We start from the raw sequence: 12,297 nt of genomic DNA, 5'->3' as shown, positions 1-12,297 counted from the left end.
CAACTGGATCCTGCACCTCCTGACGGGCCGCCCCCCAGGTGGTAAGGGTAGGTAACAACACATCCACCACGCTGATCCTCAACATGGGGGCCCCTCAGAGGTGCATGCTCAGTCCCCTCCTGTACTCCCTTTTCACTCATGACTGTATGGTCAGGCACGACTCCAACACCATCATTACGTTTTCCAGTCTACACACAACAGTGGTAGACTGATCACCTACAACGATGAGACAGCCTATAGGGAGGAGGTCAGAGACCTGGCTGTTTGGTGCCAGGACAACAACCTCTCCCTCAACATGATCAAGACAAAGGAGATGATTGTGGACTACAGGAAAAGGAGGACCGAGCACGCCTCCATTCTCATCGACGGGGCTGTAGTGGAGTAGGTTGAGAGCTTCATGTTCCTTGGTGTCCACATCAACAACAAACTATCATGGTCCAAACACACCAAGACAGTCGTGAAGAGGGCACGACAAAGCTTATTCTCCTTCAGGAGACTGAAAAGATTTGCCATGGGTCCTCAGATCGTCAAAAAGTTCTACAGCTGCACCATCGAGAGTATCCTGACTGGTTGCATGACTGCCTTTGTATGGCAACTGCTTGACATCCGACCGCAACGCACTACAGAGGGTAGTGCGTACAGCCCAGTACATCACTGGGGCCAAGCTTCCTGCCATCCAGGATCTCTATACCAGATGGTGTCAGAGGACGGCGCCAAATATTGTCAAATACTCCAGCCAACCTAGTCATAGACTATTCTCTCTGCTACCGCACGGCAAGCGGTACTGGAGCGCCAAGTCTAGGTCTAAAAGGCTTCTGAACAGCTTCTACCCCCAAGCCATAAGACTCCTGAACAGCTAATCAAATGGCCACCCAGTCTATTTGCATTGCCCCCCCCCCGCCCCCTATTTTATGCTGCTGCTACTCTCTTTTATTTTACCTACATGTACATATGTACATATTACCTCAATTACCTCGACTAACTGGTGCCCTTGCACATTGACTCTGTACTGGTACCCCCTGCATATAGCCTCACTATTGCTATTTTTCTGCTGCTCTTGAATTATTTGTAATTACATTTTTTTACCCAGCTATTTTTTTTAAAACTTCATTGTTTGTTCAGGGCTTGTAAGTCAACATTTCACCGTGTTGTATTCGGCGCATGTACCGAATACAATTTAATTTGATTTGATTTTATGTGCTTTTACAAATCATGTCCAATCAATTGAATTTACCACAGGTGGACTCCAATCAAGTTGTAGAAACATCTCAAGGTTGATCAATGGAAACAGGATGTACCTGCGCTCAATTTAGATGTACCTGCGCTCATATAGCAAAAAATACTTATGTAAATAAGGTATTTGCTAAAATTTCTAAAAACCTGTTTTCACTTTGTCATTATGGAGTATTGTGTGTAGATTGATGAGGATATTTTTCTATAATGAGGATTATTTTTCTTTAACTTCCTGACTGATGTCTTGAGATGTTGCTTCAGTATATCCACATAATTTTCTTTCCTCATGATGCCATCTATTTTGTAAAGTGCACCAGTCCCTCCTGCAGCAAAGCACCCCCCCAACATGATGCTGCCACCCCCGTGCTTCATGGTTGGGATGGTGTTCTTCGGCTTGCAAGCCTCCCCCTTTTTCCTCCAAACATAACAATGGTCATTATGGCCAAACAGTTCTATTTTTGTTTCATCAGACCAGAGGACATTTCTCCAAAAAGTACGATCTTTGTCCCCATGTGCAGTTGCAAACCGTAGTCTGGCTTTTTTATGGCGGTTTTAGAGCAGTGGCTTCTTCCTTGCTGAGCGGCCATTCAGGTTATGTCGATATAGGACCCGTTTTACTGTGAATATAGATACTTTTGTGCCTGTTTCCTCCAGCATCTTCACAAGGTCCTTTGCTGTTGTTCTGGGATTGATTTGCACTTTTCGCACCAAAGTACGTTAATCTCTAGGAGACAGAACGCGTCTCCTTCCTGAGCGGTATGACGGCTGTGTGGTCCCATGGTGTTTCTACTTGCGTACTATTGTTTGTACAGATGAACGTGGTACCTTCAGGCATTTGGAAATTGCTCCCAAGGATGAACCAGACTTGTAAACGCTTGCTAATGCAAGCTAGCTTGCTAATGCATGTGTTAGCATCAAGCTTCATCCCACAAACCACAAACCACCAGTGTCAAACCACCAGTGTCAGAGCACCTGAGATGACATTGTGATGGGAAATTAAATCATACTATTATTGCATAAAAGTGGTTCATGATGCTAAAGTGGCTCAGTAGACAATTAGGCCAATATTCAGCTCAGTTCACTTCAAGTTAGTTCAGTTAAACTCGACTCAATTCAGTCCAGATCAGATCAGTTAATTTTAATTCAGTTGAGTTAAATTCAGTCACTGAATTACAGCTTTGGGACTTGGGGAGGGATAAGGAACTTGATTATCAAAAATACTAAATACAAGCTTTATCTTGAACATAACCTTTTAAACAAAGGATATGACTAATCAAATGAGGATTTATAATGACACAATTAAGGATGGGATTCAGCTATCACTTACTATTATTATTACTTTATGTCATTAGCACTGTATTGAAAGGAATGTTAGCATGTGAGCTTTTCAATGATCAGGTAGAGCTATCAAAATTGACTCATGGTTGCGTTTGTAATAATCACTTTTCAGCTGTAGTTTCACCTTTCATGTGTATGTGTGTGAGTGTGTGTTTGTGCACGTGCGTGTGTGTGCGCGTGCGTGCATGAGTGAGAGAGGTTTCGAGCCACAGAGGCTCCCCAACAGATGGACAGAGCAGAAATGGGGGGGGGGGGGGGGGGGGTGGCTTAAGGATGTATAGTATGTCACTGGGTGCCTTGATCCCCTTCTGCTATAGAACCTTTATCCACTTCTATTACAGAACCTTGACCCCCTCCTGCTACAGTATAGAACCTTGACCCCCTCCTGTTAAAGAACCTTGATTGCCTCCTGTTATAGAACCTTAAACCCCTCCTGCTATAGAACCTTGAGTCCCTCCTGCTATAGAACCTTGAATCCCTCCTGCTATAGAACCTTGAACCCCTCCTGCTATAGAACATTGATCCCCTCCTGTTAAAGGATCTGAAGCCCCTCCTGCTATAGAACCTGAAGCCCCTCCTGCTATAGAACCTTGACCCCCTCCTGCTATAGAACCTTGATCCCCTCCTGCTATAGAACCTTGACCCTCTCCTGTTATAGAACCTTGAACCCCTCCTGCTATTGAACCTTGCACCCCTCCTGCTATAGAACCTTGACCCACCCTGTTATAGAACCTTGACTCCCCCTGTTATAGAACCTTGATTCCCTCCTGTTATAGAACCTTGATCCCCTCCTGCTATAGAACCTTGACCCCTCCATCATAGAACCTTTATCCCCTCCTGTTATAGAACCTTGAACCCTTCCTGTTATAGAACCTTGATTCACTCCTGCTATAGAACCTTGACACCCTCCTGTTATAGAACCTTGACCCCCCGTCATTGAACCTTGATCCCCTCCTGCTATAGAACGTTGATTCCCTCCTGCTATAGAACCTTGACCCCCTCCTGTTATAGAACATTGATCCCCTCCTGTTATAGAACATTGATCCCCTCCTTCTATAAAACCTTGATCGCTTCCTGCTATAGAACCTTGACGCCCTCCTGTCCCCAGAATATGATTCTATGGGATGATAAATAAAAGTCTACACATAATGCTCCTTGATATACATGCACACACACACACGTTTCTCTTTATTGAGACCTATGCAGATGTATTTCCTGGATGCTTTAGTGTGTGAACCCTCTGGAGGGTTGGGAAAGGGCCTATGCAAAGGGACACGATAGCGTTCTCTACTTATCTTACATTCATTAAGTCGTGATCAACTTCAATCCTATCCTCGACCTTTCGAAGTTAAACATGGCAAAACTGGCTTGAAAAAACTACTTAATTTGTGGTTCCCAGATATTGTCCAATGATAAGCTTTCTAGAGGGAAACAATGTGGATTATAGTTGTCAGGATTAACTTGATGATACTCCAGTATGTCGATAAGAAGTTTTGTTTTGTGACGGAAATTAGATGAGAATGTGATTAGAATTGTAACCATGGTGATATCAAGGCTCTCACTCTCTGTAGATGGCTATAGCTTAGGAGAGAGGAGATTGAGGTTTTCTGCAGTGGATTATAGAGATTTAACGATTCGTTCTTGTTTCTGTGAGTATCCCACACTGGGTTGGAACTTCATAGCCTCAGCTCTCTGTATTTGAAGCAGTCCTCTTGTATCTCACAGTCATACAGAAATCAAAGAAAATCCTCATGGAGAAATAATGTGAATTTCACATGTGATCACGTGACCTCGTGTTTTTTCCGTAAGGGAAGTTCAATGCAGTGAGGCACAGGCAGCAGGTGTATAGCAAGATTTGTTTTGTGTGTGTGTTTCACTAAACACACACACACGCACACACACAAAACAAACATATGTTGACAAGAAGACAAGTACAGATAAATATGCCCAAACCCTAGCCCCACCCCAGCACCCCACAAACACAGGTGCTTACAATTGCATACAGACACAGACATGGACACACGGACACACACACACGGACACAGACACACGGACAAACACCAGGGGCACATTACGTATTTGGTGTATTATAATTTCTGCCATTTTCATTTCATATTCATCAAACATTAATTTGACTCCTGAAGAGAATGGAGTCCAATGGGATTTGATCTCCACACATCAGCATGCTCTCTCTAATCTAAATCTTCAGACAAAGGGATTTGATCTCCACACGTCAGCATGCTCTCCCTAATCTAAGTCTTCAGACAAAGGGATTTGATCTCCCCTCATCAGCATGCTCTCCCTAATCTAAGTCTTCAGACAAAGGGATTTGATCTCCCCTCATCAGCATGCTCTCCCTAATCTAAATCAATCAGTAGGACAATGTAGTGTCCTCAGACCTCAGACTCATGAAATATAATAACCATTAGGGCTTACCCTGCAGCATAGTAGCTTTAAGGTGCTGTTATAAGAGAGTACATTATTTCATATTACTGCATTCCCCAGTCCTTTCTCTAAATGACTTATCTCTCTGTCAGATGTAACACTTCCCACTGGGCAGACACTGGTTGAGTCAGCATTGTTTCCATGTCCTTTAGACGTTGAATTGAGTGTTCTGATGAAAGGAGTGGGTCACTCAAGACTGTTCCTGACATTACCCTGACATGGTGACATTCATACGACATTTTAGAAGAAATTGCTGAATGGTTTGTGCAGATACACTGTCCGGCTATAGACCCCCTTTTGTGTTGCACTTGAGAGAGCCAATGCCGCTTAGGTCACTCTGTAGTTGTAAAGACCACCTCCACCCACCCTTGAGATGAGTGTAAACCCACTCTAATCGCAGACAGTCACCCGGTGTCACATCAGTGTGTGTTGATGTGTCATGCTTAGGGCCCTGTGTTATGCTGTACAGTTAAACCATTTGCACTGTTTCATTCAGCTGGACTGTGGCTGCCCAGTATTAGAATGCCACCTGTGGAAGCAAGAACTTCACTGAATATCAAAAGTTTTACTGAATAGAAAAACACTTGATGGAGTTACTCTTGAACTCTTATTAAAGACACAATCTGGGATATGTCCTGCTGTTTAATGGTCATTTCAATGAATGATGAGTGCCATTGGTATGTGTCATTGCTATGTGAAATGATGTAACCAGTTCAAGTTGCCTTATTGGTTTCAAAATGTATTTCATTTAATCCATGAGGTGTTTCCCATGCAAAATGTCTTCCCTGTAGCTCAGTTGGTAGAGCATGGTGTTTGCAACACCAGGGTTGTGGGTTTGATTCCCACGGGGGGCCAGTACAGGGAAGAAAAAAAATGAATGAAATTGTATGAAATGTATGCATTCACTACTGTAAGTTGCTCTGGATAAGAGTGTCTGCTAAATGACTATAATGTAAATGTAATGTAAATGGGATATGTGAGAGGAATTGTTGTCACTGTTATCCCTTGACTAACCCAGAGGAATCAGTTCAAAAATACAGATTTATCGCCCCCTACAGTTGCTTTACTCTATCAGCAGGAGTTTAATTTACGTTGCCCTTCTTCATGATGCATTCCCTTCCTGTCTGGCTAGGCGACTCTACTGGTTACATATTTTCAAATGGAGGAAAGCTAAGAGCAACCAGGAGCTCGGGTGGAACATAGTGGTATGGTCTGGATTATTTGTTTACATTGTCCCTTTAGGGAGACACATAGGCACTCTAGCCAGAAGACACATGGATTCATGCTGTGGATCTGCAACGTCCAATAATATCTGTGAGAAATGACTGAAATCAAATCACATTTTATTTGTCACATGCCCGAATACATCAGGTATAGACTATACTGTGAAATGCTTACTTATGAGCCTTTTCCCAGCAATGCAGAGTTAAAAAGTATTTTCATGATCAATGTATTTTTTAAAAATCTGTCAGACAGTCACAAAGTTCCCTCGAGCTAAACAACAGGTTTTGAAAGCCATCTGGAGATTTGTGAACAGGAAACTTGTCATTGACAGGAAATGCCAGTAGCCAAATGCCAGTAGCCTATATACCTGATGAATTCTTACAGTGTCATAAGATATTGGGTACTGTATATCACATTAGAAACCTAGTTAAAGGTTGTGGATATACAGTATATCACATTAGAAACCTAGTTAAAGGTTGTAGATATACGGTATATGACATTAGAAACCTAGTTAAAAGTTGTGGATATACAGTATATCCAGTTACACTTGTGATCTTGTCTTTACTTGGAAATGATGGTATTTCACCATAATGTGTACTTTTACATCACCATCAAATGTATTTACACTTTTCACAGCAGTTTCAATTATGTTTTCGTATTTTCACCAAAAGTGCAGTGTGTTCATACCTTTTACCTAAACTTTTTTATTAGAATTTTTTACATATGGTAGCAACCCAAACTAGTATCCCAAACATAAACTCAAGAAGCCCTGGAAACTCCAAGTGACAGTACAACACAGTACAACACCTCCTTTTGTCCACAATACACATAAATCACAGGTGGCTGGTGGCACCTTAATTGGGAAGGACGGGCTCATAGTAATGGCTGGAAAGGAATAAATCAAATGGTATCAAACACATGGTTTCCATATGCTTGATACCAATCCATTCACTCCATTCCAGCCATTATTAGCAGTCTTCCCTTCACCAGCTTCCTGTGATGTTGCACATCATTACAAAAAAACATACATACTGTAGACAATAGAAGTCAGAATGACAAACAGTTGGAAGTATTGGGGAGTTCCATTGCTTTGGACAAATTTGGGGAAGGAGTTTAGAGTAATGGAGGACTGACATGGTTCGTCAGAGTAGCACAAACAGTCAAATCTGTCAGCAAACCAGTCAATCTCATATTGGGACATTTCCCCCTTCACAGCCAGATTGCCTGTTTTATATCTCTTGATCTGGAAGACGTATGGGTTGAGGTGTAGGTAGTCGTCTCTGTTCCAGTGCTTTCTTATGCATCGGCCATTTGCCTGACACAAAGCCTCGCTGCACAGCCGCGATGCTGTGGAAACATTCAAGATGTATGGATTCATGATCTTCTCCAGGTGGCGTCTGGCAGCGAAGCAGGAGTCCTGTGAAAAGTTAAGGGCAGAACGATACAGTGTTTTTGTTGTGTTTACATTAAATATTTGATTAAATGCATTTAGGTGTTAAAGATGTATGGATTGTTCTTAGAAGCATATGAAATAGATCTGTATAGAAATAGGGAGCATACCTCTGAGTCAGTGACGTTCATGTCCCCCCAGGAGATCACCCCAGCAGCTCCCAGGGCAGCTGCCTCCCCAATGGTATTCACCAGGTCATACTGGAAACCACAGAGTTACAAAGCCATAAGGGAAAATCACTATGACACAATAGACCCCCACCAAGTCATTTAAAAGATACAAATCACACCAAGTCATTCAAAGGATACACATTTTGCCAAGACAAAACACTAGCACTTCAAACACACTTCAAACAATAACACGAGAGAAAATGAGACTAAACAAAGTTGTCATGTTGGTAGAACAGAGGATTAAAGGAAAATATCACAATGATTTTTTAGCTCTACCCTTCAGACATTTAGGCCAGGGGTCGGCAAAAGATTTTTAGCAACAACAACAAAAGTTTTTAGCAACATAAAAAATATACGTCTTTTTTGTAGGATTTTAGTTTTACGTAAAAAAATACTAAAATCACCAGGATTCCAGTAAAACATTTGTTTCATTTAGGAAATCTGTTACATTATTCCCACAAATATAAAAAAAGACATATGTGATTGTGTCTCAATGTAATCAAGGTATGAAAGTATTGTTCTTTTGAAATACAATCTCTTTTTGGGCTTAGTTGTGGTCAATTATGCAGTGTACAAATTATTATAATTAAGTTCCATCCTCTCCCACGGCTGAATCTAGTTGCAGATCCCTGGTTTAGGCTATGTCTGATTTTAGGCCAGTTAGTGTGCTGTCAGGTACAAAATTGTTTTCAGATCTCTTGACAGTGTTCACTGACCTCTGACATGTAGTCATCACCACTATCTTTGAAAACTGGGCGGATGTAGGCGTAGACAGGAATGGCGTAACTTTGGTTGGGGAGCATGGATACTCTCATAGCTTCCTGAATGCGGTGGCGGACAAACAGGCGGGCTTGGTAGGAATCTCTCAGGATCAGCTCCAGATAGATGGATGGATAGAGAGCAGTGGACTCCTTCCATAGCCACATCAACTCATCGTTCCTCTCTTGCTCAAGCTCAGGACAACTCCCAGAATAATCACTCATATCCTGGTTGTAGTCGTAGTTGTAACAGTCCGGGTACAGATAGAATCCCCAAAGCCTGTTGGGTCTTAGCCTCTTCCCAACCAAGAGAGATCGGAGAAAGTATCGCTTTGCTGCTCGCTCAAACACTATCTTGGCTCTGTCTTCGGCCTCGTCATCGGATAAGGTTGGGGTCTTGGTTTTCACAGTCTCAATTGAGAGATCTCGATAGATGTCCTTGCTGCCCCAGTTTCGGGCCCACTGTGGTCGCCACTCCTCAAAGTCAAGGATGGCGAGGCCTGGTTGGTCTTCGGGGATGTAGTATTCAATGTCATCTTCGGCCTGCTCACGGTGTTCCTGGAAATCAATCAGCTGTGGAAGGCCTTCGTCGTACATTTCCCCTGTGTCCTCGTCCACGTAGGGGAAGAGGCCGAAACGGTCAGTGTAGAAAATGGAGATGCTTTGGTTGGTGGCAGACTTCAAAGTGCTGCTCACTAACTGGAAGTGGGAGAGGTTGAGAACCACGCCAAATCTGGTCTCGCAGAGTTCTGTGGGAGCGTTCCACATGAATAGGAAGGGGTAGTCAGGATCTACAGGTGGGTCTGTTTTAGGTAGTGCCCAGTTAGTGCCCAGCAGAGTCATGAGAAAAAAACATTCCATGAAGTGCAGTCCACGAAAGGAGACCCTGTCCAGATTCATTTTCAACTCTGTGTCTTATTCCTTAAGATGGGAAAACAGAGCATAATCAATCAAAGTTATTGTGAGTAATGTTTTGGAGCAGTATCAAAAGAAAGCACATCTAACCAAAATTTAAATAGGTAAATGTGTTCTGCACTACCTTTCTTTTCAAAGCAGATTTCCTTTCAAAGAAGTATTTGTTTTTGTTTGATGTAATTTTGGCAAATACAAACATAACTGTGACATCATTGATCAGCATTCTATCCTGCACCATCTACTCAAAAAAGCTTTTACATTTGAAGTGTTCAATTCAATAAAAATAATTACATTTTTCTGTGAGGGAACATCTTGTGTGGAGTGGAAAAAACAACCAAACACTGCACAAACGGTAAAAATAGAAGTAATAGTCAAAATGGAGGCAATAGAGAATGACATCAGCACAAAACTGAGCACATTGTATTCAATCATATCTGTGATTTCTCAACTGCTGAAAATTACCACCCCATTTCCCCTACAGCAGAGTTAAGAATAATAAGAAATTCCATTATTATGTAAAGGGTAATTGATTTGGAGCATTTCCAAAGATCTGATCTATGTTCTGTTTTTCTCTTTCCTCAAGAAAACCCGTTGGCACTTGTACTATTTCACAATGTATTGTGACTGGAAGAGTGGGAATTGGAGTTGATGATCATTTATTAGCAATGCCTGACGTGTGAATTAGAGCTCAGTGATATGGACATAAATCCATAATACAATAAATTGCCTGAATTTATGTGATTATGATAAATAGAACGATACATTTATAACATTAATATGCATCACATCACATAATGTGCATCACATCACATATATATACTATATACTTTAAACTACAAATAGTTTGATGGTTGAAGTCATCAATTGTAAAATGAACAATCACCCATATTAACAAACGTATTTCAAATTTCTGTAGTAAATGCTACTTATTTTAATGAAGGATATCTGTAAAATGCCTGCGATAAGTGATTGGTATGGTCAGAGTTTATTGTCCCAGTTCTACACTCTTAGAAAAAAGGGTTCCATAAGGGTTCTGCGGCTATCCACATACGATAACACTTTTTGGTTCCAGGAAGAACCCTTATTGGTTCAAGGTAGAACTATTTTGGGTTCCATGTAGAACCCTTTCCACAGAGGGTTCTACATGGAACCCAAAATAGTTCTATCTGGAACCAAAAGGGGTTCTTCAAAGGGTTCTCCTACGAGGACAGCCAAAGACCCCTTTTTGGTTGTACATTGCACCTTTTTTTCTAAGAGTGTACATGTCTCTCTCACTTGAACTAATTAGGATGGTGGTTGTCCTGGAATAAAGTCCCATCCAGTTAAGCTGTCTCGTGTCCAAGTCTTTCTTTAACATAGCTGATGTTCCACTCTCTGAAACCTACAAATGTTGCGTTACATTACCACCATCTCAATTAGTTTACGTGGCAGACAGGAATTTAGACACACATCAGGCATTACTAATCAATGATCATCAACTCCAATTCCCGCTCTTACACACCAATGGAATTAACCACCAGAGGCACATTCCTCACATTAAATCACTATACTTTATATTTTATTATGGGTCATAAAATTGGAACTTATGTCAAAACAGCCACAGGTGGCTTGACTTCAATGTTTTATCAGCACACATCTCAACAAGGCTAGAGAAAGGACAAGAGACAGGCGATCGCTGGCCAAGACAAAACACTACAGATGTAGGATCTTAATTTGATCGCTCTTTTGTTTCTGAGAATTTTCCTGCACATCAGGAAATGCAAACTTGTAATGTATTCAAGGTTTAAAAAGGCTTCTAAAGTTTGTCATTTCCACTTTGAAAAATGAACCAACCCCTGCTCAAATGTCCATTAATTATAATCCACGTAATAATTCACATTTCCTTTTGCTGCAGGATTATTTTCCTGCTGTTGCAAACTGGCTCAAATTAAGATCCTACATCTATACCACTTCAAACATACTTCAAACAATAACATGAAAGAAAATGAGACTAAACAAAGTTGTCAAGCTGGTAGAACAAAGGATTAAAGGTTACAACATGAATGTGCACACACCTGTTCCAGGGATTCTCACACAAATTCCTTGCAATCCAGCACACTCTGTATGTCTCCTTCTTCCGCTCAAAATGTTTGATCCCTTACTACAAGCCTCACCCCAGGTCTCATCTGGGAAATTTAAATAGTGTGTCTCTAAATATGTTCTGCAATAGCTTTGAGCGTAGCTTGGTGTTACACAGCAAACGCTTACGCAAACTTGTCAGCACGGAGAAGACAGACTTTGATTTATATGCTAGGTCTTGTGATTCCCTCAGGGGGTTCTATTTATTGGAATTCGTTGATATGAACAGGTTTAAAAAGAACTTGCCTGTGCCTGGAGTGGGGTATGAGGAAACATGTTTATCACAACAATGTGTGGACACCACCATATATCCTTGCTATGTGTCATGATATCTTTCCCTCTATATGCTTGGTCAGTTTAAGTTGGAAATGTACTGCTGAGTAATTGTACATACGTAGCTAGTAATTTCATCATATCTGTCTGACCGAAACTGTTAATTCTTTGGCGTGTAAGACGTTGGGGGGGGGGGGGGGGGGGGGGTGAAATCAGGAATCAGGAAATCAAGCTGAAATCAGGAATTGTTGGTCATACTATGGATCATTTAGCTATTTGATTTGGAATTTTAGGACCCGTTTAGGTATAAAAAAAAATCTCTATATATAAAAACAGATGTAATTAAATATACATTTTGGCCTTCACTAAAGCC

The 12,297-nt window shown here is 41.4% G+C and overlaps 1 protein-coding gene across 2 annotated transcripts; it reads right to left on the bottom strand.

Annotated features, from left to right (window-relative positions):
* Positions 1–6,342: 6,342 nt before the first annotated feature.
* LOC115192734 (hyaluronidase-5) lies at positions 6,343–11,806 on the bottom strand. Of its 2 annotated transcripts, XM_029751544.1 has the most exons (5): positions 11,588–11,796; positions 9,825–9,874; positions 8,577–9,539; positions 7,801–7,890; positions 6,343–7,657 (listed from the first exon to the last, which is right to left on the bottom strand). In XM_029751544.1, exons 3-5 carry the CDS (start codon positions 9,516–9,518, stop codon positions 7,253–7,255), a joined length of 1,437 nt encoding a protein of 478 aa, XP_029607404.1. In that variant the 5' UTR covers positions 9,519–9,539; positions 9,825–9,874; positions 11,588–11,796; the 3' UTR covers positions 6,343–7,252. The 2 variants fall into 2 exon arrangements, with proteins under 2 accessions (XP_029607404.1, XP_029607403.1); XM_029751543.1 differs by lacking the exon at positions 9,825–9,874 and having other exon boundaries at positions 11,588–11,806.
* Positions 11,807–12,297: the final 491 nt, after the last annotated feature.

This window comes from Salmo trutta, chromosome 4 (assembly GCF_901001165.1).
Source record: "Salmo trutta chromosome 4, fSalTru1.1, whole genome shotgun sequence".
Taxonomy (NCBI): domain Eukaryota; kingdom Metazoa; phylum Chordata; class Actinopteri; order Salmoniformes; family Salmonidae; genus Salmo; species Salmo trutta.
Note: the sequence above shows the minus strand (reverse complement) of the source record. Positions and strands in the feature narration are given on the sequence as shown.